The sequence below is a fragment of the Chrysoperla carnea genome, chromosome 2 (genome assembly GCF_905475395.1).
Source record: "Chrysoperla carnea chromosome 2, inChrCarn1.1, whole genome shotgun sequence".
Lineage (NCBI taxonomy): Eukaryota > Metazoa > Arthropoda > Insecta > Neuroptera > Chrysopidae > Chrysoperla > Chrysoperla carnea.
In genome coordinates this window covers 71140761-71165548 of record NC_058338.1, presented here as the reverse complement: position 1 = coordinate 71165548, position 24788 = coordinate 71140761, and the positions used below count along the sequence as shown (strand labels likewise).

Here is a 24788-nt window from a genome sequence, read left to right as displayed (position 1 = left end):
TAACGTTTATATTTTACTATATTTTCGCTGTGATATAGTTAATTTACTATATTCGTGTAAACTATACTGGAATTCTTTTTCTTTTCAGTTATTATTTAACGAAATCAAGTTTTTTGATTAAAAAATTTTTTTTTTTTAATTTTACATTTTTAGTTAGGATTTTTAAATTCCTATTCAATGATACCCTACTTAACATAGTTCGTAGACTTTCATTTTCAGCCTGTGTATGTAGGTAGGTATATTTGGTACTTTGTGGCACTCTAGAGACCAATATGGTGTTTGGCTGTGGCTATATTGAATTTTCTTAACTGCCATGTGTTTAGAAAAAATCGACCCACATCAACACTCGCAAGATAAAGACAAATCGATTGAAGTAATAATAATGAAAATCGTCCCATTAGAGACCAAAGGCGTGCGCATTTTTCATTATTCTTACTTCAATCGATTTGTGTTTATTTTACGAGTGTCGCTAAAGACATGCCAGTATCTAATGAAAATTCAATATGGCGACTGTCAGACACCATACTGTAAAAAAAATGAAATTAGACGAACTATGATAAGTAGAGTATCGTTGAATAGGTATTTAAAAATCCTAACTAAAAAGCGTAACATAAAAAAATAAATTAAAAAAATCAAGACTGATGAATACATCACCGCTCCTTTGCGTCGCGCAGTCGAGTAAAAATAGAGGATATCATTAGTTCTTAAGTTATAAAATATTTCGGTCTCATCCTATTCCCCCTGTTGAAGTGCTAATATTAACCGAAAGTTCTTTTTAATTCTAATCTCGGATCGTTAGCGATACTTCAGTTGCCCCGAATTTTAACTAGTTGGCAGAAATTACCTTTTCTTTTATTTACTGCAGAAGTAGGTACTGTTCTATTAACTTTAAAGGTGATGAAAATAGTATATAATAAAATATCACTTCGAATACGATGATAATTGATACTTTCGGTCAATAACTATTATTGTATCCCTTTGATACCTTGATGGTATACAAATTAAATATAAAATCTCAATAATATACAGTATTTGTTCAGATCTTATCAAAACGGCAGATGTTTTTATAATAAATAAACCTAATGCGACTGATTCCAACAACACATAGGTATTATTGTACAATTTAAAGAAAAAAATACAATTTATTACTTTTCAAGGTATCAATTTTTCATCAAATTGCTATTTTTAAGGGTTAAAAATAAGTACATATTATTTGCAAAATTCTTCAAAAGACTTTTAATTTACAGGTATTTTAAAAATTGCTAAAGACACTCTCTCAAGATTTAAGATCATAGATTGACCGACTATTGTTGCTAAAAAAAGTTGAATGAAATCTGTAGTGAAAACCTATTTCGATAGAGTTAATAGATTTTCCATGTGGTACACGAAAAGATTAATCAAGATTCGTTCAGTGGCGGATTTAGAGATTTGCCGCCCGTAGGCTATTCAATTTTTGCCGCCTCTAAATTTTGATATCTTAGTTCACAATCATATCAATTATCTATTAATAAAATTGCAACTTTATGATTTGTGCTTCATTATCCTCATTACATGAACTTTTCCCGTATGGTTAGTATCATCGAGAACTATGGTACCGTGTTAGATCCTTGATTATTTTTACAGCAAAGAATTATCAAAAAACAATATTTTATGCAAAAAATATCTCAAACATGTACCAATTTTAAAGTAAGTTAAGGTATTTGTATTTTCTAAAATAGTTGGCTTTGTGAAAAAGTTAACAAATGTAAACATTCAATTTAAATAATTCGTGTACGACATAAGCGCCCAAACTTTTTCTTACTACAAATAAAATAATTAACTGATAAAATGTATCCATTTTCTAATCCGCAAATTGTCTAACTTCATATTTAGTAGAGGGAATTTTTTTATTGTCATGTTGCAATCGTTCAAATATCAGTTATTCGATTGATTTAAACAAAAAGACTATACTTATTCTGAATCTCTATAAGATATCGAACTAGTTTTTTATTTAATAAAAATTAGTCAGTATTTTTTACGCATAAAGAAATAACTTTCTGGAATAGAATTTGACAATTTGCAAACTTGCTGCAGCAATCATGATTAGACCATCGATATTGTATCAAGATTGAATTGTGTAAGGAGATCTCATAATTATTAGGTATACGGAGAAAAAATTAAAGTAATTATCAGTGAAGAAATATGTAAAAATAACTAAATTTCGACTATAATATGGAATCGCTATTGCGATATTCTAAAAATTCATGATCATTACATTATAATCAAAAGCGTTTAGCAATTGTTTATGCAGAGATTTTGAGATATTTATTATTTAGCACTGTATATAGGACTATATTTCGGTTTTTGTTGAATATTTTAATTCCTCTATCATTTTTGAAATTCGTATTTTGTATGTGCATTATAATTTTTTCTAAATTTTGTCAATCGAAATAAAAAATTTATGAACTAAATTTGCCGCCCCTTAAAATTTGCCGCCCTAGGCTCCAGCCTACTCAGCCTGCTGGTAAATCCGCCACTGGATTCGTTTACTTTTTATTTTCAAGCTGAAATCTATAAAGGAGGGCTATCGATAAGGCCTTATTTCCGCCTCAGAATAATGAATAAAAAAAAACTTTTAACAAAAAGAAAAACTTTTCCAAAACAAATTAATATGCACTAAAAGTAAAAAAATAACGATAATATAATGTAGTTAAAATTATTGTTATTTTTGGAGTCTGTGTCAGCCAAGGAAACAACTCTGACGGAGCAGTTTGTTACATTAGCTTGACTGACACCGACTCCAAAAATAACAATAATTTTAACTCCATTATATTATAATTATTTTTTTACTTTTTAGTACACATTAATTTGTTTTGGAAAAGTTTTTCTTTTGAAGTCGGTTTTCTTTTTGTAAAAAGTTTTGTTGTTGTTGTGATTTTTAGTGAATCTGAAGTACACTAGCTAATTTGTCACTAAAAAAAAGAATCATCGAAATCGGTTGGCGTGATATTGAGTTATTCGTCCTCTTGTCGTGCATTCTTAATGCAAATTTAAGACTTTTGTGTTTTTATCATGGATGCCGTTGTCTGAACTGGCTAAAAATGAAATGGGACCATACGGGAAAATGGGACCATACGGGAAGCAACAGCTTTCAAATAGATAAAGAATCATCAAAATCGGTTCACCCTGTCAAAAGTTCTGAAGTAACAAACATAAAAAAAAAAATACAGTCGAATTGATAACCTCCGCCGTTTTTGTTTGAAGTCGGTTAAAAATAAGTCATACGATTTGAGGTTTTCTTTATATATTCTGAAAGGAGACTGTGTGTCTAATAAATTATATAGTTTTAGAAAAATAAAAAAACTACAATCTAATATAACTTGTAAGAGACGAAACTTTAGCTCAACCGCAATTTTTGCTGAAAACTTGTTTTTTGTAGAGCGTAGGATTGAACTGATACAATTTTCAAATATATTTTGTAGTAACATTTGAAAACTAAAATTAAACAAAATAAATTAAAAAAATCAAAAATCCCGACTGTTGGACTTGTTTTTTTCTTTTCAGGTCATTTTTTATGAAGCTTGGTTTCCTTTTAACTCAGTCGGGTTTTTCATTTATTTTTTTATTTTACACTTTTTAGTTATGATTATAAGGCTGTAAATTTCGCAATCTTGTCATTTCATTGAGGGAGTCAATATCATTGGGTTAATTAGTAGCTTACGTTGATCTAAACTACTGATTATTAGTCCATCTAGATATCTAACACGGCTCAATACTTCAAAGGCTTGACCATTCGAAAAAATACGATACTTAAATCAACTAAACCTTGATCTAAAGTAGTTCCTTGTAATTTATGTACAGTAACACCCCAACACAATATCAAGGACAACATTTTTCGCTCTATTTTGCCCTGGCCACGAAGTACATTAAATTCTGTCGTTGATGGTTCGATTCTACTCCAGATACATTGTCTTTAATACTTTTGTCATCAAATTCTACATAATCAGCCTAGAGCCGTTTTGGAAGTTTAATTTCTTAAAATCCAAATTATATAGTTCCAGAAAGTGAAGCTCCCTATAATTAATTATATATTTACATATTGGCTTATAAATACATTCGCTGTAATTAGTCGGGAAGAGTCTTTCCATTGTTGCAAAGATTTCAGCCGGTCTACATTTTAATCGATCCTTAGTCACTATCGGGTCTGGTGGTCGCAATATTGAATTTTCATTACTGTCATATCTTGTGAGTGCTACCCACAAGGTTAGGATAAATCAATTAACATAAAAATCATCAAAATCGGCCTACGCGTTTGATCTCAAATGTGCCACATAGGAACACATATACATTTTTTTCATTTTATCGCGTTTGGTGGTCGTCACATTGAATTTTCATGACTGCCATATCTTCAGTAGCACTCCCAAGGTTAAGACAAATCGATTGGCGTCTAGTAGATATATATTTTATAGATGAATTTACAATTTTTCCAAAAAATGTTCTTTTTTGTAAATCGTCTTTTAAACCTTAAAGTTTTAAAAATCGCAAAAATCATTATATTTTGGATTATTATATATTGGAGTTCGGGTAAACCTTAGGGCTCGATTAGAAGAGCCTGCGCCAAGTTTTAAAAATGTTGCGCCAAGTTTTAAAAACCGTAAATGTCAGCATATTTTGGACATAAAAAAGAGACATAGCGATAGGAAGAGTAATCAACTCAATAGCTTCACTTGGAGAGATTGTAAAGGTGCACAAAGCCTTAAGAACTTAAGAAGAAAGAATCATTATATTTCGGCATAAAATAAGAGGAAAGAGAATTGAAAAGTTGGCAGCTTCCAAAAAGCACTTTTCTTAACACCTCTGAAAAGCACTTTTTTGATACTAACTCAAACATTTTCAACCCTTTAGTTCTATAAGGAGGGGTTGTGCAGGTTTGCTAACTCTTGACAATGTCGAATGAATCAAATTGCGAAAATAAATGCCCACTTTATTAAATCGATCCGCCTAGTAAACATTCCTACAACTTATTTGAGCTGTCGTGTTTGAGGTGACGTATTTGAGCAAGCAGAATCGCTGGACGTGTTCAAAAGTAGCGAAAAAAAGGAAAATATGATTAATTATACTGGAGAATGAATAAAATTGGCAATTGAAAAGGAACAAAAATAACTAAAAATGCAATTGTTAAAACTATTAAAATTTCTTTTATTTCAAAAAATAAGTTACCGAAAAACCAAATATTTTTCATTTTGTGGCGTGAATGATTAAAGTTAGAACGTTACAATATATCGTAGTTTGCATTTTCTTCTTCATCAGAAAATTGACATTCTCCATCCTGTTGTTCTGGTTTAAGATATTCATCCAAATCTAGAAGATCATTATATGCTAAATATAATGCAACATCTTCTCGCAGTCTTGGAGACAAATCTGTTAATAGTGAATATACTGGAAGATCAACTAGAAAATAATTCAAAAATTTTTTTTAAATATCGTTATAAATGAAACAAAAACAAAAAATAAAAAAATTGTATCTTACTAACATTCATATTGCGAATCTGATATGTTACGGCATATGAACAGTATTACAGAATATATAGCGATTTCACCATCGTTTGTAGAGTACGTTTGAAGTTGTAAAATGTATCCTTTATATCCGTCTTGAAAACTCGAATCGGGCTGAGCTTAAAATATTTAAAGTTTTTAGTTTTTAATTCGTTATACATTAATTATACGTTACACGAGTGAGGTTCAGTACTAAGAATACAATATACTCGACATGTATTGCTGTCTATGAGATAGCTATTACATATGAAGACAAAATGTAACTACTACAAAGCAAGCAACGTAGAGAATGATTATCCATGTACATTTGTTATTAAATAAAGTGGATATCTTGAGCTAAAAATTGATTCATTCCTCGGATTCAAAACGTAATTGCTCACAAAGAAATTATTGATTTAAGTCGGTACTTTATTAAAATTATTTTTTACTTTTTTGTACAATTTTCGTCGGTTTTATTTTTTGCAAAAAATTTTATTTGATACTTTTTAGTGAGCTTTTGTAATACACAACTCGGCATTAAAATCTGTGTGTGAACAATAAATTATCCCTATTTTCCTACCCTTAGGGTAGGAATTTGTATTCCAAATTTATATGGGACTAACTTTGAGGTATACCTTATTTATATAAAATATAATTATCAAAATTGAGTTACTCTGTAAAAAGTTATACGTGGCCATACATTAAAAAAATACGCGTTGACTTGAGAACCTTCTCCGTTTTGTTTTTTCGTCGGTTAATTAGGTACTGTTTCCAAGTAATAATTCATTTCTTTGCAAGTTGTTGGTTGACTTTTGTGTTTCGTGGTCTAAAACACATTCCACCTAAGTCACTCCTTATATTATGGGTATTTTTTTATGCAATTTTTTTTATTTTTAAGGTTGTTGGTCCGCGATTGCAGTATATTAAGAAATTTATAAAACTTGGATGCTCAATACACACCATGTTAAAATTTCAAGACGTTTTAACACACCGTTTATAAGCTTAAATGTAAGTTATAATTTTTTTGCTTAGTACAAATATGACCATCTTTATGAAATACTGACATCTGAGTACAAATATGACCATCTTTATGAATACTGATTCAATAGGCCACTACAAAATTTCCATTTAATGATTGCCTGAATTCCGTATGACCCCAAGAAAGGGGAAAGCAATTTTTTGTTGTGAAATTCACAAACTTACTTGATTCATGTGTTATAGTGATCAAACCTACGTCAAAATTGTATGGTTCAAAGTGTTATCCAAGGAAAATTTTGATTGCTTGGATAGAAAATGACTGAGGCATACACAAGTTTTTTATCGAAAAATTCACACACTTGGTCTATATGTTATAGAAATCAAATCTATGTCAAATTGTAGACTTTAAAGTGTTATTCTAGGAAAAATTTGATTGCGTGAATGAAAAATGTCCCAAGTTGAGGCAATCACAGTTTTGTTACGAGCTCATCTACATGATTTAAGTAATTCTTATTCTTTCTTCAAATATTTTTTCCACCAGGTAACATGTAATTTTTCTTTTATGACGTTATGTATACCTTCTGTATTGGTCAAACACAAATAAATATTATTATTATTATTATTATTATTATTATAATTAATTAAACGATAAACTAAACGATGTTAAATATTTGTAACAATAATTATGGATCATTACTTCAAATAGTATTACATAGAAATAAATAAATGATAGTCAGTCATGGGTACTGTCGACAAAAGTGAAAACTTAAAACTTTGGAATAATTGTGTGTTTTTTGCAACAGCTCCGATTTTGATGACTTTTTAAATATTTCATTCTGGATACCATATAAAATTAGGAGCTTTTACGAGGGGGGAAATATTCTGGAGGAGGAAAACGCAATGTCCCAACTGATAGATCGACGTCCAATTTAAATCGCTTATGATAGAAGTTTAAAATTGTGAGGGAATATTGATTTTATACTGTAGGTGTCATTTAAGAAAGGATATTTCGATATGCATCCTATAAAGGGATGTAAATTCGGATGAAAGTTTGGATGAAAATATATACAAATCGTTTGAGTTCACAACTTAACCGATTTTGGAGTTTACTACTTAACCGATTTTAAAAATTCTTTCACCTATAGAATGCTACATTATCAGTAAGTAAAATGGGCTGTATTTTATTCTCAAAAAATTAGAGTTCCGCACCAAAAGTAAAAATCCATTAAATAGTGAAACTGATTTAAAAAGTTCTTTCATCTTTAGAATGCTACATTATCAGCAAGTGTATAGCTGTATATTATTTTCAAAAAAATTGGGCGGAACAAAAGTGACGATAAGGATATATAAGACTATAACTGCTAGTTATTTATATTGTTTAAACAATATTTGTGCAATTTATATAACAAAATCACTCTTACGTGATTTTTTTCCACAAAAAAAATGTATTTTTACTTTCCTGTACGGAACCCTACCTTTTTTGAAAATACAATACAATACAACCCTTGTTATTTGGTGATAATGTAGCATTCTATAGGTGAAAATTTTTTTTAAATCGGTTAAGGAGTGAGCTCAATTGTTGATTTGAATATAATTTCATACAATTTTTCGTCCCCTATTTACCCTTTTAGGGAATACATTTCGAAAAATATTTTTTTAAATGACACCTGCAGTATAAAATCATTATCCTCTCGAAATTCCAAACTTCTATCATTAGTGATTTAGGCTTGGCGTCGATGTATCAGTCGGGACATTGCGTTTCCTCCCTCCAGATTATTTCTCCCCTCTGATTTTTTCAAACAATATATAAAAAGAAATTTTTTTTTAAAATCATCAAAATCCGAAGCTGTTATTGAGGTCTCCCTAAAAATAGCTATTTTATGTATTCCTTTATGCCACAAACAGTATGAATAATTAAAAATTTCATAATTTGTAAATTGAAATTATTGCGTGGCTATAAAAAAAGTATTATCAATAATTAAAAAAATATTTTGATTTAGTTGAGTTGCGACCGCTGATTTTACTCATCCTGAAATTTTAGCATGTAGTTTCGATCATTTAGCGTCACGCGAGCTCAGTGCTTTTTTGTACATTCTCGTACTCGTGATTGCCTCAATATGGCGTAAACAAATGTAAATACCATACTAAAATGATATGTTTTGAATAGGTTTCAAAAAATTGAAAATTATTCACCATATAGTTCAAATGAAAAACTAATAATAATCACGGATTTGGACGATTATTTTTAGTGGAGGATATACGGAAAGCATTGTGAAGCCTCCACTGATTTAGTATCGCTGAAAGATTACATTCGTGAATTCACAAATGGATTTAGATTTCATTCTGTATGCTTCTTTTCGCCGGTTCCGTAGTCCCAGTACTAGTCTAATCGTAAGATTTTAAATTTTAATTACATGAAATGGCCCTACAAATCTTAAACACCTTTTTAATAAAACTTACCTTGATAAGATACATCAAAGAATCCTTCTACGCCTGTATAATTGAGCTTAATTTGCCGCTCACTACATTGATCACCGGAATTTGGTTTAGAACGATCTCTAATTGTAACTGTGTCTCCATCAGGTGTCAATAACACTCTTCCATTAGTACTGCTTATAGTATCCTCAGCTGATTGTTCAACAACATAAAATATTCCTATAACCTGTTGAATAATAATAATAATAATAAGACAGGGTTGTTCAATGCGAGTTTACTATTTTTATTTATTCGACTATATTTGTTTAAAATATAAGTAGCAACATCTTACCTACAGAACAAAACTAGTTATTCTGTTAAAAAAAATTAAAATAAGTCACTACCTTTTGCATACAAAGTTTGGCAGCTTGTTTTTGAAAATTTCAAATAAAAAAGAACCGTTCAAAAAAATTACAAAAATTATAATAAAATAATAATAAATCATTTGCTGCTCATGATATCGGAAGCCGTCTATTAACCTTTATTTTTCCATAAAGGTTTGCACAAAGACAAATTTTCCTCTATACTTCTTCCTTTCATTCATTTGCATTATCCTATTATGTTGACATGTTCTGTACAATATATATATTGTTAAAAATAGAATGAACAAGTGAAAACAAACAATTGACTGAATTAATTGTTGAAAAAACATGTTTAGACAGTGTTGATTACTTTGTCACATTACACATACATACATTTCACACATATATTACTGATATTCCCATTTAATACATACTATACATTTTGCGCATAATTTGCGCTCGCACGGGTAAACAGTGATGTTTACATAAAAATGTTTCAAACAAAAGTTATTTATAAGGAACATTTTTTACATTTAAACTTTTGTTTTATCTCTAACGGTTTACAAGATCAGTCATACGGACCCAAGACCTATGACCTATGACATTTACAAACTAGACCTCACTATTTACGTCTTAAGCACGTTATATAAATTTCAGCTTGATGTATCTTCTCGTTTTTGAGTAATCGTGATGACAGGCGGACAGACAGAGAGAAAACAGAAAATGGGCTAACTAGGTAATTTTATGAACATCTTTACCAAAATTTTGTTCATAGCATCAATATTTTTAAGCGTTACAAACTTGGGAATAAACTTATTATACTTTGATATATTTCATATACATGGTACAATAAAGATTGGATTAAATTGAATTGAATGTTTTTTATTTGAAAGAGTATTTTATGGTAAAATATAGTTTTCTTATTAGAATAATGTATATAATGTATATTATATAATGATATTGAATAATGTATTCAAAATATTGCATGAAATATATATGTATATTATTCAACATATGGTGATTCCCATTTGGCTGGTTAATCATATATTACACGGGGAAACGATTAATTTTATATTTAATAACCTTTCACACATTGTTAACAGAAAAAATTCTACAAAAATCACCGATCAACAGCGTTCAAGTAGCTCAAAAATAGCCAATTTCGTAGGGAACATTTACCGGATATAAAAATTCTATTAAGTGATATTGATACGCATTTGTTTAATTATAATTTTGATCATAAGTTAACTAAGCTGAAATTCTCTGCTTTCATAGTATCGATTGAAAAAATTGATCATTCGCAAACATATAAACTTACATACGATACAGAATAAACTAAACTTGAAATTACGTACATTATCTGGTCGAGCAAAGTCGTCTGGTTCAATTTCACTAGTTGGACATTGTCCATCCACTGTAACTAGTTCCCCATTTATTGTTACAATTGAAATAAACCCGATAAAAGTTGATAGTAGTTTTATTAAATTCATAATAATAATTTTTTTATTTTGAAACAAGCACGAAATTGAACAAAAAAAAACTATGAAATTTTCATAAATTTTACTCTATTTATCTAAAAATTTCGTAAATTGTTAAATCAAAAAATGATGCGTTAGTATATAAAAAGTAAAGTTATTTGGTTAATATAACTAGTTTGATAACTTTTATCAGAATACTAATTTACAAAGTAAATAAACTAAAAAATTTAAAAAAAAAAACCGACTTCACTATACAGAAATAAGATAGATGCATCAACTTTGGGTAATAACGTTAAAAATATCCAATTGTCTTAAATTTAAGATGTGTAACCTTAAAGGAGACCCCAGGGTGAAATTATAGAAATAGAGCCTTAGTAGTTTTATTCGTTTATAGATTTAAGTTTGCTTACTTTAAAGCTATTTAAGAATGTACTTTTAATTATAATTTAATAATATCCGAAAGACTAGATATTTGTCTTATATTAATAATACAAAGATAATCTATGTCTGATAGCAATGAAAAAGTATATAAAATCTAAATTATTTACGTTTAACTCTGAGTCTTAGTGTAAATGATCCTTTTCTTGCAACGTTTTGTTATTCGGAAAAACGAGATTGAATCTTAAGTAAGAAGGGGGAGGTATGGATTCGCGAAACCTTTTATGTATGTTTACGTGGGAGGGGGGATGCTTAAAATATCATCAAAATCATGCCTACGTGATTAGCGAATGGCCCCTTATTGTTAACCGGAGTCGGGTTTTTTAATTTCTTAATCTTTTTTTCTTATCTATTTTTGAATAAACTGTTTTTCAATGAACGTATTGTATACACGTTAATTAAACGATTACTAACTATAGTAGACTTAAAATTATAATTATTTTTTAAATTTAACGAGTAAACTCGAAATTGTGCTCCTAATTAGAGGTAAATAATTTTAAATTTTTTTAAACTGTTCCTAAAACAGATGCAGTTTTCTTTTCATTAATTTTTCAACTCATTTGATGTGCCCTTTTCAGAGTTTGAGATATACATTTGAAACCATATTTTTTTAATTTCCATTAACTGACCTTAAATCTAATACCATCAAAATATTATTTATATTATACATCTAAAGGTAATAAAAATAAAAATTTCTGTTCGAATAATAATTTAATCATGTTTTTTTAACTAACTGAGGTATGTGCATTATCTTGGGGCATTTTTTAAATATAATTTTCGAAGATATGAAGTGGCCGTAACAACAATTTTTTTGACCTAAAACGTATATATTATGGTATGTTGCTCATGCGGAGAAGATCCATCCTAATAAATCAGTACCTAAATGACCGAGCTTTAATCTTTCGAGGTAAAACGATGTTTTCTAAAAATGAAACATTGCTAGTCGTAGCTCACAATATGAGGGATAGATTCGTATTGTAATCAAAAACGGAAATCCAAAACAAGCGAAACGAAATCCAAAACATGTACACAATATGCCCCAGAATGATCTTTTTTGGCTGGTTTGTTGAAAAATTTTTAAAAAAGTTGATTTTTTGGGAAAACTATTGATTTTTGCTGATTACATTAAATGGGATAATTCAAAAATACGATACGATATTTTGAGCCAAGACTAGATTCTGTATCTTTACCCATTCTCTAGTTACAAGTAAATTATTGAAGTTTTAAAACTGACAAAATTTTTTCTCGAAATCGGCGGGGGTAGGGGATAATAATCGTATGAAAAGTTAGCACTTTTTATGTATTATTTATGGCATTTTTTTCGAATTTGTATTAATAATAGAAACGGGCCTATACCAATTTTATTTTCTAAGTTGATTTACCGTCGCTGACAATTGACGGGGTTACCGACCAAATTTAAATTTTGTCCTACTTCTAACGGTTTACAAGATGTCCAATTGACCTATGTTGGTCATGTACGTACGAACTGACACTCACTTTTTACGTCCTGAACACGCTATAAAATTTCAGCTTGATCCGCTCTTTTCTTTTTTGAGTTATTGTATTCACGGATAGACGAAAATGAAAACGAAAATGAAAAAAAAAAGAAAAAAATTTTTTCGTTGCATCAGAATTTTTACGCGTTACAGACTAAAATTAGTATACCTTGATATATATTTCATATATACAGGGTATACAAATAAAATAACATACAGCTACAGGTTTGATTTTCGCCAGGTGTCATTAAATTTTTGCAAATTTCTCTTATTTGGTAATGGAAATGATGGAGACATTCTCATGAGAAATACTTTACAAAACAATTCAACAATAATTTATTTATTTCGTAATCGAAAATAAGACTATTCAAAAATTCAAAAATAATATTCTGGGGCAATAACAAAAAAAACTAGTGAAAACAAACAATTGACTGAGTTAATTGTTGAAATACCATGTATAAACAGTATTGATTACTCTGTCACATTACTTATACATAAACACACACATGTAACTGATATACCCATATAATAATACAATTTGCGCATAATATGCGCTCTCACGGGTAAACAGTCATGTTTACGAAAAAATGTTTCAAACAAAAGTTGTTTAATTTTTGAAAAGTTGTAAATTTTTTACACTTAAACTTTTGTTCTATCTCTCGGTTTACAATATGGGCCCTACGGACCCAAGACCCAGTTGACCTTTGTTGCTTATTTACGAACTCGACCTCACTCTTTACGTTCTCAGCACGCTATAAAAAGTTCAGGTTGATATCTCTTTTTGTTTTTGAGTAATCGTGATTACAGACAACCGGAAATGGACTAATTAGGTGATTTTATGAACACCTATACCAAAATTTTGTTGGTTGCATTAACATTTTTAAGCGTTACAAACTTGGGACTAAACTTAGTATACCTAGGTATATTTTATATACATGGTATAAACATAATTTTTTACAAGCAAAATATAATTGAAGCAGAAAGAATATATAAATATCGGTATTACATCGTGACATATATGTATGTATTAATGTGATTATAGCCATTAATTATTAAAAAAACGTTTTATAATTGCTTTTAATTTCAATATTTTTTGAAACTGTACAAGAGAAATTTGAACACTTGTGTCCAAGTAATTAAATCATAAAAATATATATATTTATATTATATAGCTACCTATGATATAGCAAGTGGATTTAAAAAATTGTTTATAAATGTTTAATTAATATATAAAATGCGTAATATAGAGGAGAGATGGCGATCGACCAGATCGCCATGTCTTTACAATTTTAATATCTCTACTGTATTATAATCGCATCGACACAAAATTATTTTTTACACTTGATTTAATTGATTATAATGAACGGCACCAGTTTTTGATCTAAATAATCTTTGTTTCTTTTGTTTCCGAAAAGAACACGTTACATGAAAAGGGTCGAAAAAGTTAATTTTAAGGTAGTTTGAAATAGAGCTACCTTAAAATCAATTTTCCGTTAGCAGTCCAATAAAAAATTTTTGGCTTACTACCCATGCTATACGTAAACAAAGTTTTTTTACTGTTTCTGTTACTGTAACTCTTCCACTACTGTCTCGCACATGTACTAAGGATGAATTATATTATACATATATATTTACATCAAAACGATAAGTCCCCTTCACTGGAAAAAATTTAAAAAGATTGCCATGTTCCCACGCTTTTCCCATGCTACTTGTGTTAAAAATGCCATTCTTAATTGCACTTACCTCATGTTAGGCTTGGTAACTCGTCTTTTTTTCTTTTGCAGGTTTCATAAGTTTTTGCTTTCGTGACCAAACTACCTTAAGATGACTACATTTTGGATATTTTTTTTATTATTGATTTGGTAGAGATGAAGTACCTATGCCTGACACTTGAGCAAAATTGTTGATTTTAAAATCATTTTGAGACAATTTTTTTAAAATAATTTTTTACTATATCTTTTTACCAATATAAATTATATTTGCTAGATATTTTCGCCGTTGCTAACACCATGACAAACATTATTCTAATAATTAAAAAAAACAAGTGAAAACAAACAATTGACTGAGTTAACTGTTGAAATACCATGTGTAGACAGTGTTGTTACTCTGTCACATTACACAAACATACATGTAATACACATATACCTGATATACCCATATAATACTTCAATTTGCGCATAATATGCGCTCTCACGGGTAAACAGTGATGTTTACGAAAAAAAGTTTCAAACAAAAACTGATCATTTTTTTTATAAGGGACATTTTTTATATTTAAACTTTTGTTATATCTCTAACGGTTTACAAGATGGATCCTACGGTCCCAAGACCCAATTGACCTATGTTGCTCATTTACGAACTCGACCTGACTTTTTATAAAAGTCGGTCGCTTTAAAAATTTCAGCTCGATATCTCTTTTCGTTTTTCGGTAATTGTGATGATAGACGGACAGACAGACACCCGTAAATGGACTAATTAGGTGATTTTATGAACACCTATAACAAAATTTTGTATATAGCATCAATATTTGTAATCGTTACAATCTTGGGACTAAACTTAATATACCTTGGTATAGTTCATATACATGGTATAAAAAAAATTCAAACCCTTTAAGTGTGGCTTTAATTTTAATATGATATATTTTTATAATTAAATAATATAATTTCAATTTGTCAGGAATTCAATTGCTTTGCTAGTACGTATCTCACGTACTTCATTCTTAGCTAATTTCAATAAGGAAAGAAGTAGCTGAAATTCAGCCATCTTAAAATAAACTCTCGAAAACATTGTCAGCTCTCGTTCCTTAAAGATTGGATTAAGTATTTGCTATAACTTCTTTTTTATAATAAAATAGAGGAGACTTGTAGATTCTCGTAGGAAAAGCTTGATTGAAATAGGGATTAATTAAATTACATAAGTAATTCTTAATAATAGTATCGAAATATTTTTTAGCCTTGATTTCGATCGATTTTTCAACGAATTTTTTTTTGTTTCAGAAAATTGTAACCCTTTCATACAAACTTCCTGAATATCACTAGTGATTTTTAAGTAATGTAATAATATTTTGAAGATACAAGAAGTTATTCAACTTCTTGTCTTCAACTTCAAAGTCGGAATCAATCAGACTTCTTAAAACGTAAAGACAACGTAATTCGTTTGCTATCTGTAATTTCGAGTAAAGTAGGTCTAGGTACGCGTTACAATAAAAATTTGACAGTTCTGCTTCTTGGTATAATAAGCAAGTTCTGAATTATGCTTGAAGAAAATGTGTTCAGCCATTTAGAAGATATCAGCCTTTTTGTTAGTTATACCTACGTTTAATTTTCTATTTGTAATTTCCCAGTCCAACCACCACAATTTATTGTAAGTAACGTCAAAGGTTTTTTTTTGATTTTATGAATTTTCTGATTGCATCTTTGTGTTTCTCAAGTTCATATTCGTAAGGAAAAGGCTAATAGTTTGCGCATGGAAAAATATAATCAAAAGAAAGTATGTATACGTACGACTCTCCTCTAATGATATAAATATTAAACATTTATTTACAAATAAAGAAAAAATTATCGTAGCAATACTAAAAATAACTAAAAATTAAACTGTTTAGTGTCAGTCTTTTGATGTCGATAGTTAGTTAATGTTTAACGTGGTTAGAAGTAGTACAATACACATTATAACTTTATGTTTATGTTCGAATCTACTCAAGTTCTCAACACAAATAATAGGTTTGGTCGTAAGTTAATTGCGCATTTTTTCAGGTAAAAAAATTTATCAGAGAAATAACGAGGATTAGGAAAAATTTGAAAATTTTGAAATCATTCCAGAACTGCTTCCAGATTATTTTATATTGTGCAATATAATGAATTTTCTTTGGTAAAACTATCAAAAAGCGAAATAATTGGTAGAAATTTGGAAACGCATCTTCATTGCAAATATTGAGTGCTTCCAGTGATTTTTTGACATCCCGCCTGAAAATATGTTTTCTTGAAAGTTTAACTTCGCCGATTCATATGACAAAGAGGCAAGCGAAATTTGATAAAATTGCGATGATTTATGTATATTCTGTAAATGTGTCAAATTAGTGTGAAGCAATTCTCAGTTTTGACCACCAAACCAGCTCTGTTACACCAGCCTCACAAAGTATGGAAATTGAATTTAAAAAATGCCTAAATTAGGTACTTTTTAGTTGCTAATTAGGTACCAAAGTCAGAAATTAGGTGCTCTGTAACATACACCGCAAACTCAATACCCAAAGCTGCGGTGTAAGTTATAGAGCACCGTATTTCTAATTTTGGTATCTTATTTACATCTAAAAGTACCTAATTTTGGTGTTTTTTAAATTCGATTTCCGTACTTTGCACCGCTGGCGTAACAGAGCTCTTCATACCACTAATGATCACCGAGACTAATACCCATAAAACATAAAATCACAACCTTATAAACCCCCCCCCCCCCAAACCCTACTTTAGATACCTGCAGAATCGAATTTTGTTGGTTCCATTGGCCTAGCCAATTTGATCCATTATAAATTGAGATCATTTAAATAACATCTTGCTTAAAGTCAGCTCAAACCGGTTTTAAACGAATTAATGAATAATCAAATTCAACAAGTAGCCAAGTTACTAGATATAAATAAATTTTAAAATAGGTAAAAGTGCTCAATTTACTTTCCGCCAATACTATAAAAAAGAATAAAAAACAACGATATAATAATAGGCTTGCAACAAGAAGTAACTATAGTAGTAAGCGGGCATAGAAAAGATACCTAAAGTAAAAGAAGTGTGTACAAAGATGATGATAAACACCTGCGCCACGCGACCAGCCGGCTGCTGCTAGCAAACACATGTCAATATGATAATTTTCTTACATTGAATTAATATTAAAAAAAAAAAAAACTTAAATAAAATGAAACAGAAAAAGAAAAAAAACATCACCGCCCAAATATTCGACTCTTTTAATTATTTCAAAGAGATTTTAACTGTAAATTTTTTTTAATGCTATTCTTTCTTCATTGTCATTTTTGCTATATATTCTTAAATCAAAATATTTTTCGTTAAACGATATCAAGATACACACGTACGTAAAAAGTAATATCGTATCACAAAATATTTTATTTTAGACATTAACGTTTCAAAACCATTCGTTTAATATTTAGTTATTTCAGAGTAAAATAAGAAATACAAGGCTCTTTCCTTGACAAAAAATATCAATATTCGTAGACTAATACGTTATTTTTTACTTAATGATAATTTCACGTATTACGCAGGTAGCACAACTTTTTTTTGCTTGCAAAATGAAGTTTCACACTTCCCTAAGGGTCCAAATAACATACTGAAAAAGCATCTTTATAAGGCTTTCTAGTTAAAGTGACGTATAAATTTTCATTTTTCTATCTTTTATATTTTTGGAGAAAATGTACACCACCAAGTTTTGTCAACTTTGCCCCTTAACGACACAATGAAAACCATGTAAATTTCTCAAGCATCATATCTCAAAAACTATTAGACATACGGGGCTGTGAGTGTAGCTGTGGGGTTTCTCAATTGAATAGCAAAAACTGAAGGAAAGTCCTAAAATTTTGTAGTTTTCACGGATTACGCAGGTAGCACAATTTTTTCCTGGTTGAAATGTAGTTTCACATTCCTCTAAGGAGTACAATTAACATACCAAAAGAGTAGCTTTACATCGCGTTTTGAGACTTTAATGTAGGATTTGACGGGCGTATTTTTAAAGTTGTTCCTCGAAAGATTTCTTCGCTTCAAAAAGCTCACAAAGCTTAAATAATTTCTAATTTAGTATGTATTATATATACTCTACGTACGATACTCTATTTATATTGAAAATGTTACAAAATATTTTTTTATCGTATTAAATTTATGTTAGTTGTATAAAATGATTGGATAATTATTTGATGAAATAGGATTTATGACGACAATTACTTGAAAAAAATCAATGTTTACATATTGAAGTGTCTAGAAGAGAATTAATTTTTATTCTAGGCAGTCAGTGTTCTTAAACACAAAAATAATAAAAAATTTTATGTAAAAACGTTTCAATATTCTTCTTGTGTTGTGTCTTATCTGTTACCTTGCATGTCTGTTCTTTTGCCTTGGCCACGTGTATGATGAAGTGATAATTTAATAAAACCATTTTACCACAAAATATTTATTAAGTCTCTTTCGTTTTTAATAAAAATTACAACAGGAAATGTTACTTGTCACTGTGTAAGACTTAACAAGATTTATCAATCAATCTCTTCATTTTTCGTTTGAAAAAATGCCTTCAGAGTTTCAAGAAAACTCGATTAATTAAAATTTTACACAAACAGACTTTCTTCTCATTTAAACGGTTCATACAGTTATGAGAATCAGTGTGAGGTTTTAACTGAACCGGAAAAAGTTAAATCGAATTTGATACCGGGTATTAGATGAGTGCCATTGATACATTTTTCGTTTGAAGTATTTTTCTCGATTACATTTTCTTTATCGAGTTTCTAGCATATATCAACTTAAAAAGACACCCTGGATATGAATCCTGTTGATTTATAATATAGCTTAAAGTCATGATAATTTTTTAAAACTCCTTAGTATTAACCTTAGGATTATATTAAGTTGGCTCGTCCAATTTTGGATGGGCCATCCTAATATGATCCTAAGGTTAATACTAAGGAGTCTTAAAAAATTTTCATGACTTAAGCTATATAAATCAACAGGATTCATATCCAGGGTGTCTTTTTAAGTTGATATGTGCCAGAAACTCGAAAAAAAACTTCACTTTAGACTTATTTGAATTGCTCTCCTCCACGAAATTCTTTAGTAGAAAACGAAAGATTTATTCGCTTTAAAAAGTAACAAAAATAAATTTGCCATACTTCTGCTTCAATATATACATAAAACAACGACAAACCACTTGTGAGAGGAACATTAAAGTTTTGATATACAAGTATACATTCGACATACATGTGTATAAGCTATCCGTTGGGTGCGTGACCCCAGCGCCATCTAACGATACAACTTACGGTGGCTCTTTTGAGAAAATAAACATGTATTGGATGTCAAATAGCTATTGAAAAAATAAAAAAAAACTTGAAAAAAATGTTTTTTCAATGTTAAATGTGATATATTACAAAGAGTGAATATTAAATTAAAAATTTTTCCGTGGGTCAGCTAAAAACAGTAAGTAAAATAAATACAACAACTAAAACAAGTCTCAATAAGTGAATTAGGTTAAGCAGCGTTAAAATCTGTCAAGATGTTTATTGTAAAATTAATATTGAATAAAAAATCATTATTAATATTAAAAAACAATCTAAAAAAATATATAAAATCCTTGAAACGTGTTGGTTATTTCAGTTTCTTGGTCAGCAAACGTTTTATGAGATGATTTGTAATGATTTTTGACGTCGAAGATTCTAGAATATCTGTTTGTGTCTCAGCATCACATTTGTTACTGGTTACATTACGATTACAAATAAATGTTTACGATTACAAAAAAAAAAAAAAATTAATTAAATTATTACTCCGTTTTTTTACATAATATACACATGTATATGACATTATTCTATAGAATACGGTTGTAGGTTATAGTAATACTTACTTTTGCCTTTTAACAGCAGTTATCCATTTTTTTCGCTAATTTAATTTCCACTTGGCAACCGGAAACTTATAAAATTTACAATTACTATTTCTACTAGTATTTTTGCAATCGACTACACAACAACTTTGATGACCCATTTTATTTTATTTATTTAATTAAACTGACACATGTGTTATTTTTATGGTCATAGATAGTAAAGAGCCACCCGTAGTTCTGTATTGTCCGCAGCGGGCGCTGACATCACTTTTGTGTCCCCCACTATGCCTTACGCACCCAGCGGATACGCATTTCAATATCATTTCTAGAATGAATAATTATTACTCCGAAGCATTATTATATTTATTCACAAATGAAACATGGTTGCATTATTTCATTTGTATCCGTTGGTTCGAAGTTCGAGATGAATATGCTCGAATAAATGTTTATATATAGAGTAAAAAAGAGTAAAACTAACTCTTCCGCAAATCAAATCGAGATAATGCACAAATAATATTAAATAATATTATACCATGAATATATGAAATATACCAAGGTATACTAAGTTTAGTCGAAAGTTTGTAACGCTTATGTTGATATTACGAATAAAATTTTGGTATAGGTGTTCATGAAATCCATTTAGGGTTGGGCGTCTAAATGTCTGCCTGTCTCCCGCCACGATAACTTAAAAACAAAAAGAGATATCAAGCTGAAATTTTTATAGCGTGCTTAGGACGTAAAAAGTAAGGTCGAGTTTGTAAATGTGCAACATAGGTCCGTAGGAATCATCTTGTAAATTGTTAGAGATAGAACAAAATTTTAAATGTAAACAATGTTATAAGAAATAAACAACTTTTATTTGAAACATTTTTTCGTAAAAATCACTGTTTATCTGCGAGGGCGCAAATTAGGTTAGAAACATTATATAGAATGTATACAAGTATTGTATATATTTTAAATTTATATATATTACATATATTATGTATGTGTTTGCTTTTTGCTTCACCCACTGAGGAACTGAGAGAGTGGAAAAGTACTCTTATTACTTTCTTTGTAAGAGTGGATATCTTTCTTTATTGACATGACGAAAAAAAACAAACGATTGCGGAATCAACATTGTTTTTACATGGTATTTCAACAATTAACTCAGTCAATCGTTTGTTTTCACTTGTTTAATAAATTTTCTGACACAAAATATTATGTTTGGGTTCATATTTTTAAATTTAAATTATAATAATCAAAATATACTCTTTTTTTTTAGTAGATATGGTATCCATCAATTTTTGTTCCTTTAGAAGTTTTTATCAAGAGTGACCTATAATTAGCCTTAATGTGTTAAAGTATAATTTAAAAATTCTTGAATGCAGTACCTATATAATTTTTATTTTTTTATTTATTTTGTCATTAAATTGTAATTTTTGTCAACGGGGAAAATTATTCGTTGCTTTTGCAAATCGTTTTTTATTTATTTATATTCATTGCACGACCATTTTAATCTTGCTTTTTGTTCAATTTATTTTCATTTTAATTTTTTGCCGAAATTTTCAAGGGTTTTTTCGATTTTTGACAAAGTTGCGCTCGCCGTTTGAGGTCACAACATTGGAATATTCATTGGGACAACATCATAAACAAGTCTGCTTTCTCTCGGCGCATATTGTAACAAATTTAGTCTACTCTAAAAATTTTCTGAAAAAATTTGATCAAAAAAATAGTCCTTTAAGGTTATAATCGGCAAATTCCGAAATTTTCACGGATTTTGCGATTTTTGACTAGGTTGCGTTCGGCGCTCGAGGTCACAAACTTGGATTATTCATTGGAATAACATCACAAACAAGTCTGCAAAAAATCAGAACTACCGATTTTGATGCATACTACCCCATACTTTCAAACGACAAGGTTACTGTATTACAAACAAAATTTGAATAAAAAATAATTTTGAAAAGAGTGACAAATGTATTTCTTATCTCACGGCCGTAGATAAAAGCTTGGAAAATCTTGTCCCGCCGTAATCGATTCACTATTTCCAAATCCTGTTTGACGCTGTTTCAAATCCTCCGTAAAGAAAAAAGTCATTATAAACCCTGAAACGGGTTTTGAAGTAAGTACTCATATTATAGATTTGCACACAAGTGTTTTATTTGAATAAGTAGTGGCCTTCCCAGGGTAATAGAAATATTTGTTTCTTTTATACAATTGTACGTTGACGAAACTCTACCGAGTTCTAACATTCTACTGTAAATTGGGCCTTACGGCGACAGACACATTTTATTCTGTTTAAGAAGACATTGCCTTATTTAGATTCATAGTCATAACTTGACCAATTGATGTATCAATTGATTGACCAAGCATGAACTAGAAATAAATTATATTGAAGTTACCAACCGCTAAGCAATATCATGATTCACTATTGTTTCTCAATAAGATTCAATAGTACAGTTTTTAAAAATCAACTGTTTTAATCTGAAGATCTATCGAATATAAAAACTTTTTGCGTACAACAGAAAACCTATAACTCTATATTTTTTTTAAAAATAATTCCTGATTAAAGTGTATAAAATAATTATGGTGGAAGCGCATATATCATTTAGTTTTTCATGATTCTTTTTGTATGCCTTTTTGGGGATTAATAAGTTTGGTAATAAAGAAAATGAGATTTTTTTTTGCCTGCCGTATAATATTAAAATTTAGTACAAATTGGCAACTCAATACTTCAAAATAGCCTAAGTATGGACAGCCAATATAACTTAACCTAACCTAAACTTGCAAAGGGCATACAGTTTGCAAATGTATTGAAAAATGTTTTGTTTTTTAAAATTACCTTCTATTTTTCGATGGTTGCAAATTCCAATTCCTGCCATTTTGAACTCCCGACCTAAAAAAGGAGAATGCTGAGTTTGACCGCTATGAGTGTGTGTCTGTCTGCCTGTCTGTCGCATCGTAGCGCCTAAATGGGTGAATCAATTTTGATTTTTTTTGTTTCTTTGATAGTTAATTTAATGGAGAGTTTTCTTAGCTATGATTCAAGTGCGAGTTTAGGTATTCCATACCCGAAAAATTTGTCAGGGGTTTTTAAAATTTTGTAAATTTCACTTGGTTTAATGTGTTATCAATAACTTTCGTTCAATAAAATCTGGTAGACAAGGGAAAAACGTAAAAAGACATGGAAATCGAAAAACTTGATTTCTCAAAAAGGCAGACAATAATAGAACCAAGGTCTATAACGTACTGACGTGATCCAAGAAAACGAAATTTATTTTTTAAAAACTTAAATTTTTAGCTAGAACTGTGAATATGATTATTAAAAATTTATTATGATGACTTTTACCAAAACCTGAGTTGACAGCAAATAACAACCATTTATGCTAAGCTGATTTAATTTGATCTGATTTCGCTTTTAAATCAGATTAATAATATCTAATTAAAATATTTATACATTAATAGATTAACTGTTCATATACTTCAAGTTAAGGCTTAACGTAATTTATATAAATTCAATGATGTTTACAAAAACAGACATTTGAAGAATTTGCAACTTGATCTAGTAACTATAATTTGCGATTATTTTAACTGTATAAATTAAAATGCTGAATTTTTAAGGTTTCACCAAGATTGTATCAATAATTATAATATAAACCAGAAGTTCGTCAATCTGAATTATCTGATTTTGTTATTTACAAGATGTCCCATCAAAAACTCATTTGTTCTTCCATAATAAATATGTTTTTATCAGGATCTTTTTAATTTCCAAATTTTTAAGGTGTTAAACCGTAAGTTATTGGCTGAATCTGCTTTGAAAGAGGACTGAAAAGTTTGCATTTCAGTGTTGAATGATAAAAAATTATTTCCAATTACTGACTCTTACCTAGTAGCGAATCTTATGGTTTTGAAGGTCTCGCAATGTCTTGCTTTCTATTAGCCGTACATATTTAAAATACTTCTATAAGCCAAAAATTATTGTCATATTTGCTAAAATCTAGTTTTTCTTATGTAAGATTCTATCATAGAATTTAAAATCTTAACCAATCAATACCTTAGATGCTGACTTAGAACTCGGAACTAATTTAGAAGCAGTAGTAATTGTAGTAAACTAACATTTTTATATTAATGGCAAAATAATGAAATGTGTTTTGTCTAAAAAATAATATTAACTTTTACACGTTCAAAAATTAGTAAGAGATTGTAATTACTTGAGAAAAATGAGATGGCTTGAAAGAATTTCGGTTTTTTTTGGTGTCTATATTACATGTCAAAATCAATATTTTAAGAAAAATGTTGAAAATTGATTTTATTTTTTATAATTGCATTCCATTTTTTAACTTTGCCTATAGTTGCAAACTTTCTGATTTTTGTTCTCGTATTGTGTTGGCAAAAAAGATTTTTAAAATATGTACGACAGATAAAAAAAGGTCAAGTGTGAGGTTGACTCGCAGATGAAGTGTTCCGTACCATCGTATAATGTAACTTATGTACATTTTATTAAATTATTTTGTAAAAGTTTAATTATAGTGGCAATTGCAATACACATTCTGTCAAAATTTCAGCTG

The 24788-nt window shown here is 29.3% G+C and overlaps 1 protein-coding gene across 1 annotated transcript; it reads right to left on the bottom strand.

The window, feature by feature from the left end:
- Positions 1 to 5231: 5231 nt before the first annotated feature.
- Positions 5232 to 10763, bottom strand: LOC123293792. The gene is made up of 4 exons (XM_044874704.1): positions 10625 to 10763; positions 8953 to 9154; positions 5514 to 5654; positions 5232 to 5430 (listed from the first exon to the last, which is right to left on the bottom strand). The coding sequence occupies exons 1-4, from the start codon at positions 10757 to 10759 to the stop codon at positions 5252 to 5254; spliced, it is 657 nt and encodes a 218-aa protein (XP_044730639.1). The 5' UTR covers positions 10760 to 10763; the 3' UTR covers positions 5232 to 5251.
- Positions 10764 to 24788: the final 14025 nt, after the last annotated feature.